Source organism: Monomorium pharaonis, chromosome 9 (genome assembly GCF_013373865.1).
Source record: "Monomorium pharaonis isolate MP-MQ-018 chromosome 9, ASM1337386v2, whole genome shotgun sequence".
Taxonomy (NCBI): domain Eukaryota; kingdom Metazoa; phylum Arthropoda; class Insecta; order Hymenoptera; family Formicidae; genus Monomorium; species Monomorium pharaonis.
The window spans coordinates 1306852-1314687 of NC_050475.1; the positions used below are offsets into that span (position 1 = coordinate 1306852).

General features: G+C 39.5%; 1 protein-coding gene and 1 long non-coding RNA gene across 13 annotated transcripts in view; one reads left to right on the top strand and one right to left on the bottom strand.

The window, feature by feature from the left end:
• The window catches only part of LOC105836335 (prominin-like protein), a 37644-nt gene extending 32208 nt beyond the window's left edge, over positions 1 to 5436 (bottom strand). For all 11 annotated transcript variants that reach the window (XR_001139055.3, XM_036291802.1, XM_036291805.1 and 8 more), the window contains exon 1: positions 4975 to 5436. Coding sequence is in view for 10 of the 11 variants with exons in the window: in XM_036291802.1 (XP_036147695.1) it covers positions 4975 to 5317 (343 nt within the window). In the remaining variant the exon portion in view is untranslated. The remainder of the gene's footprint in view (positions 1 to 4974) is intronic.
• Positions 5437 to 5648: 212 nt separating this feature from the next.
• Positions 5649 to 7836, top strand: part of LOC105836336 — an 89552-nt gene continuing 87364 nt past the window's right edge. For both annotated transcript variants that reach the window (XR_004964573.1, XR_003626491.2), the window contains exons 1-3: positions 5649 to 5976; positions 6050 to 6264; positions 6358 to 6509. This is a non-coding gene — a long non-coding RNA (uncharacterized LOC105836336). The remainder of the gene's footprint in view (positions 5977 to 6049; positions 6265 to 6357; positions 6510 to 7836) is intronic.

Sequence of the window (7836 nt, forward strand, 5' to 3'; positions counted from 1 at the left end):
GTGAACGCTATATAGTGAATGACGCGTGTCGTCTTAACGAGCTTTCAGTCGATCAACGAATCAATCGCTCAATTGGGTTATTCAATCGTGAAAACGTATTTCTGGCAAAACTTAGTCTGCAAATTTTAACATTTTCATCGATAAAATTATGATACGTTTAAAATAACGCTTGATGCAAATGTTAATTCGTTACACGATGGTATAGTAAGGTTGTGGTATAGTAAGGTTATTTTATCACTTGTCCTCGAATGGTTAATGTAATTTTAAATGTCAAATCATGATTCAATCACTGCTCGTTCAATCAGTATCATTTGTAAAATTTTCAATGTTAAAATTTTACCATCTTTGCATTCGCGCGCATGCGATAAATCTTTATTAAAATATAAATTTCGATTTTATTTTAATGAAATATCATATATTCGATTAAACTGTCTGCTAACGTAACAAAAGATCGAGCTCATCACTTCGTTAATGAGTCCAGTACACGCAAGTGAAGATTAATAATAAAGAAAAAGAGAAAGAGAGAGAAAGAGAGAGAAAGAGAGAGAGAGACAGAAGTATCTTAATTGGAGGTTGTGAAATTATGCGGAGCAATATTCAATAAATGCATCGTATCTACTACAGACGGTGGCATAACATCTTAGAATAATGTCACGGCTGACATTAAAAAATTTTATAAAATTAAGATAACATCTTTTCCTCTCTCAATGCTGAGATATTAATGTATGATATTAATATTACGATACGATATTACTGAAATATTAATGACGATTACGCGTTGCGACAATAACAATTAAACAAATTTTCTACCAAAATTAAACGTTAAACGCGGCGTCGAATCGCCGAAATACGCAACTCCCGACTCGATAATATCATCAGTTTCGCTTCTCGTCGATCGTCGGGCACGTAACGAAGCGATAAGAGGAGCGTCAGTTGGAATAATCCGTACTGTTAAAGATGCCGTTAGTCGTCTGTTTGCGCGCGAACATGCATGAAAAAAAAAGCACCGTCATCAAACGACGTGGACGGGACAGGAGGAGCAACTATCGAAATCCAATTTTGCAGTCGTATAATTTCGGGCGTTCGCAATCCGTTCGGCGCGGAGTCGTGTTACAGTTTATAATTCGGAATCACCTGAGCCCCGCGTATAATATACTACGGGCCAGGTTGGTTACACACACGAGCGCGTCTCCAGTTTCGACCGCATCCGGTGCCATTAAATGTTAAAATTTTACCATCCGCCGCGCGGATTTTGAACGAAATTAGATTGTCGCAGGGCGCCGATCATATTGTGGCGAATCCAAACTTTGCTCCATTGTCACCCGGTTCGCTCGCAACGCGGCTGTGCAAAATTGAAGTGCGACGCGAACTCCAGGAGTATAGACATATTTATCGCACCATTTGTACACAATCAAAATTTTGAGTTCGAAAAAATATCGAATATCCTACATATATAAATCAATTTATGTCTATTTGTCTTTTGATATATATGCATATAGTAAATACAAGTAAAAGCTAAAATGGCCAACAAGAAACTTGAATTCGGCACATGAGAACTTCTGAGATCCTATCTAAATCAGAGAAAGACCTTAGAAAGAACACCATCAGAAGTGCGTAAATACAGCGTAAATACTCGTTGCGAAGAGGCCCGTCAACAGACTTCCGAGTGTTTCGCCGTGATTCTGAAAATAAATCGGAGACTACATAGGCGTCGCGAGAAGACAAAAACCGATTTAAACGTGTACTGGTTCTCGAATAAATGCTGACTGATGTATTTCTATCATTCTAACATTAATATGATGACATTAATATTACATGAATATCAAAATACCTCTTTCTTAATAAATATTTTGCATTATTATTTCTAAAAAAAAAAATAGATATTTACAGTTTACAAAGGCAACCGGTGTCGTGCATCGACCCAACAAAAATCCTGTTGTACAAATGACTCCATCAAAGTTCCCGCTTCTGGACGGACGATGACGTGCTCTCTCGCTATCAACTTCCTGCTAGACGCGATATACACGCTCCTACGTTATTGCGCCTGGGGGGGTCAATGATCCGCGTAGTTCACGGAGTTATCGGACTTTTTAACGAACCTACGCCGCGCGGAAAATCTTTGCTAAATATTACGGGACCACTTTCGCGCTCCTTTCTTTACGCACAAACTGCAGAAGCAAGAATCGTTAATTTTATCTTCGGACGATATCGTTAAACGAATCTCGCTGAGATCAGAAATACCCTCCCATATTTTTCGTAATAATTATCACGTAATTCGTGACAAAAAATAGCTCGAGCGGGATAACTTTGAAGTTGATACGTATATTATAAAAGCTATTACATTTATGGATTTTTGATTACACGATGTAGTGAAATTAAATGTATGCGTGCACATAAGATTCTTATTTTATTTGAATAATAATTTAGAAGAAGCAAATTTTTAAATTAGCAATTCAAATCTGAATATCAAAGTAATAGTCGAATAATTCTGACCAAGCAGTTGTGTGTAAAAAGCCAATATTTCTGAATCAATTTAAATGTAAAAATATTGCAAATATTTCATTCATAACTTCATTGATTGCGAATCGCATTTTCAACAAAAGTTAACAAAAAGGCACAGACAGTTGTGTAAATTTAATCGGATTAAAAAAGCGAGGCGTATGATCTCGCATAATCTCATTGCTGGATCCAAATTTGATTTATAAGAATATTTCCGAGAAAGGGATTTGAGTACGAACGTCATGTAAATTTATACAAGTCAGAAGGACCAAATTCGTGAAGAATCTGTTTCAGAAATAAATTCGCAATACAAATACTGGACAACTTACGTAAATAAATAAACAATAAGGTTTTTTAAATTGAATACATAATACGCGATAGATATTTTTTTTCTAATAGTAATAATTACGATTAAATATAAGGGGAATTAACATATATATCTATAGATAGTCAAGAGATAATTAAGATTATACAGAAAGAAGAATTTGTAAAGAAAAGTTTTTAGGAAGGCAAAAGAGATTAAAATAAAGATATTAGACTGGATAGATAAAATAGAAGGATGGATGGATGAGTATGTTAAAAATTGTAAATCAAGTCCCCTTCTTGGCTATGGTAATGCTGAAGAGAATAAAGATTATTATAAGAAGAATAACTTCTTTTTTTTTCTAATATTCCATGCGCGCAAGAACTGCATTAAACGCAATTTAAGACTCGGTAAAATTTTTGCTTTTTTAAAGCTCGTGAGCACATAAGCTCTTGCTACGATATGGAATACGATGTCGTTATCTCTTGTTTTGTACATCGCATTCGCGATCAGATCATAACTCGCGAACCCTGCGTTCATCATTTAAGGCTCTTACCATTTTCCTCACATTAAGTTATGGCGTCAGGGACAAGAGGCAAGTTATGCGAACTTTTTCTCCTAATGATGCACATTGAAATATATTTTTTTCTCGACAACGTCATCAAGCTAGATTTTACAAACACAATTTACATTGTGTAAAGTATTGAAGATTCCTTTCTCAGTTTGCGAATTGATAAGCTTCCATTAATCGTCATGGAAATTATGTTTTTCGTCTGAAATGTAGAGCTACACATGCACGCTGTAGAAAAAAATATATAAAATTACATGAATCGCAAGTGTAAAATCAGATGCAAATGCATACACTTTTATCAAAAATTGTTATTGTTGTGAATTCTACACATATTATTCACATAATTTTACATTTTTTACGTGCGTTTAACAAACGTAGAATAATAAAACAAAGTTTGCGCAGCACGTTCTATTCTATACAAACACAAATATATATAATAATATATAAAGAAATAAACTTATCTATTTTGTTACACAACGCATACTATTTTTCTCTTTCGTAATTCAATTCATAAATGAAGAAATGAGAATCTTGCAACATCGTTAATTTTAATTGACTGAACTTTTTCCTACGACTATATCGTAAACAAGTGATTAAAAAATCACCGATAAAATTAGTCCGACCAGAGAGAGAGAGAGAGAGAGAGAGAGAGAGAGAGAGAGAGAGAGAGAGAGAGAGAGAGAGAGAGAGAGAAACTGTCTTCATTTTTATAAATTATTTCAATATTTTAAAAGTTTTAATCATTCTTTTTATCCTCTACGCGCAAATCAATTTCTTTGTATATATGTTAAAGATAATCGTAAATTTGGGGCAAAATAAAAACACTCGACTTATTGTCAGATGGTGATCTCGTGCCGTGCTTCGATTCGGCGACCTTCACGCGTAAATCCGTCGACCTCGCACGCGCGACGAACGCGTCTACTTCTAAAGGTGTGGGTTGACGTTGGAGCTCATTTGTTAATGGATTTCTCTTTTCAGGGAAAGGCGTGAGGGACAGGTAATCACGTGAAATTAAATATAATATTTCGACGGAAAAGCCTTTCATCAACTCCATTCGCGTCAACGTCACTTTTAACATTTGTTTCCTAACGCCACCGAGTATATTTGGCATTCCAGACACGCGTTTAGATTTATTCGAGAATATTTCGGTCCTATGAGTGAAAATATCAATATCGCACGACAGCGCTATGACGCTTTGCTCCGCGCGTTCCGACGAGATGAAATCTATCGTAGCAATAATTGAAAACGCGAGGCGAGGCGACGCGACGCGACGCAAAGCGAGCGAGGCGAAAGGCGAAGAAACGTCTGTTGAACGGGGTCAACCCCCGAGCCCCGGCCCCGGGGCCCCGATTCTCGACGACGCGCGACGGCGGCGCGGCGTCGGTGCCCTGACAGCCGTCTTGTTTATCAACAACAAGCGCGCGACCGGCCATTTTTCGGAGCGCGGAGCGCGTTACACGACAGGGCGTAACCAGGCAGGAGAAAAATGCACGATGAATGCGCCGCGCCATGTCACACGCCATAACCCCAAAAGCTTCCCTTCAGAGAGAGACACACATACACACACACAGACACGAGAACGTCAAGAGAGAACACTCACCCTCCGGGTACGCCTGCTTGCTCTGCACCAGGTCGATGAACATATTTGTCACGTTGTACAGCTGGCCCATGCCCTTCGGATTGAACTTGGTGGTGGCGTTGTAGGGCAGCCCGACGGTGTTGACCGCCGAGTAGGTGAGCGCCTGCGAGGCCATTATCTCGTTGAGCTGCCGGTCCAGGTCCTCGCTGATCGCCCGCATGCGATCTGTCAGGCTGGTCTCCTCGCTCAACACCGGCCACAGCAGCACGAGAGACACCGCGAGTACGCGTACAAGGTACACCAGGACCGACGAGGAGGCGACGGCCTCCATCGCGACGAAGCGTCCACGCTCGCACCGATTCATCGTAGCGACTCGCACCTCGCACCCGCTCGCGTCTCCGACGGCTGGGACGCGCCGCCGTTACCGACTCTCTCTCTCTCGCTCAGTCGCTCTCCTCGTAATCCCTCGTAGTCCTCGTCACCCCACCCCTCCCCCCCCCACCTCGTCACCCGTCGTCCGTCGTCGGCGGCACACACTCCGCACACTCGGCACAGTCAGCGCTGCCTGGCTGCCTCTAGCCTCTACCTCCGCTTACCTCCGCTTTTCTGGCGCTCTGCTCCGGTAGTCCGGTGCACCCTGCTCTCTCGCCTGCTCCGCGCGCCGCGCGCACTCTGCCCTCTGCCGCCAGTCGCTCTCGTCATTGGCTGCTTCTCTTCGCCTCTTCGCCGCAGCGCGCGCGCGGAACGCGAAACGTGAAACACCGAACCGGAATCGGACCGTATCCTCAATTTGCGCGCCTTTTTTCCCCCTCCTCTCCCACTATCTCTCTTCCGCTCTTCTGTCGTGCCATCTATCTGCCTCTATCTCGACTCGTTGGAAAAGATGTCCGTTCCGTGTCCGCTCGTTCCGCCATTTTGGAGCCGTCTCCTCCTGGGATGAATCGCGCTGTGGACGACCAAGTTTTCGTTTCCCCGTTCGTTTTTCTTTTCCTGTTAACGAGGACGTTTTGCACGGAGCTATTGGTGCGTATAATCGACTCGCAACATCGTCGTTAAATGTGACGATATCTGACGTCGTAACTATCAACTTTCACAGGAGACCCTAGTCGACTCGCCAACCGACAAAATTCCAATTACCAGTGATAGACGAGGGAATTGCACGCGCGAGAGCAAGTCGAGAAATTACTCGAATAGTTGCGCATGTTCATTTTATTACAGTCGAAAATCAATTAGCTAGGTGAAGATTAGCTAACCTCGTCTCACGAGCGAACTTGAAACCTCACATATATAGTATTTATGTATACGATAAAGGTAATCGTAGAGGATTCTTGCAAATTTTGTTACTTGCTTTTGTCTCATTCTACAAACGAGAAAGCGAATTTTCTAATCTGTTTTTCGATGTAGGGACTCGAAATATCGACGTCCTTCTCTCGCTGTTGGAGATCTGGCATGTTTTTGAAAGAAGGCGGCTAATCACCGATTAAGGCGATCTTTCTTCCGATGCGTTTCTCCCGGAACGAGCTCGCTGCTGGCGATCAGGGGAAATACATCGAACGGTGAGTCGCACATTTATATTCACGCATATATATGCTTGTACATACATATACTGATGCATTTGTAATATACTTACGCAATTTACTATTGTCTCATTCATTAGAAACGTAGAATGAAATCAAAGCATATTTCTCTCCGCCTCTCGTCATATACAAACACATGCGTACGTACGCAAAAGATAATCCGGAATAATAATCCACACACACACACACACACACAGAAAAATATTACCAAGAAGATTATGTAATTTCCTTGTTCCTTCTAGTAAGTAACAGTTATCTTTAACGAAGAATATTTCCTGAAGAAATAACCATCTTAAAATATTCATCCTAAATTTTAGAATATCATACACCGAGAAAAGAATTTATACTTGAAGAATATATGTATATAAAATATTAAAATTGTATCGAAGAAAAGTCAGAATAATAAGCAGATTGAATTTTTGTTTTAACTTAATATTCTCGATTGAAATATTAAATTACTAAGATTTAGAATATATTTTGAATAAGTTTGATAAACTTATGATAGATTTATATAAACTTATTTCAAACAAGTAGTATTTATTTAATTTAAGTATATATTTTTTGCTTTACGCAGAAATTTATTTTAGTATTAGTGGCTTCAAGTAAACGATGAGTATATTTTCAGACTATTATCAAGAAAGTCTTTTTTAAGACAAAGATAATCGTTATTTAAAAGAAGAAGGAACTAAGTAATGAGTAATTGCTTTTCTTAGCATGAGAATATTTTTCTGTGTGCAGTAATTTTCTCGATATAGCAATTAATACTCGTGCGTATTATTACATGTATCACAGTGTCAATGGCAGTTTGCAAGTAAAGCGTATTACGTTTTCTTCTACGTAATAACAATTATGTTGAGAGAAAGTAATGTGCTCGCGTTCCGTATCGTGATTAGCCTCGTAAGAGAATATCGTGAGAATTGTACACGATGATGTTCGAACTGTCTTAGACGATTGCGTCATGCGTTTTACGTACCGTAACGAGAATACTTGGAATTTTTTTAAAACGTCCATTCAACAAATTTAACACAAACAAATTTGTACTAATCGTGACAAGATTATTACATCTCATACACACGATAGCCAATATAACAATTTGAAAAAAAAAACAACAATATAACAAATATAGCAATGTTAACATAAATGATAGAATAGATAGGAACTAAGAAAAACTTTTCTTATTAATAGAACGATTTAACTTCTTTTATTTTTCGAACTTATCTTAAATCTTAACGTTGAACGATTAATATCGTTTTGTTCGCGCGGATACGAAGGAAAATGCCTGCTAGGACGGTAGTCGGTTGCGAAC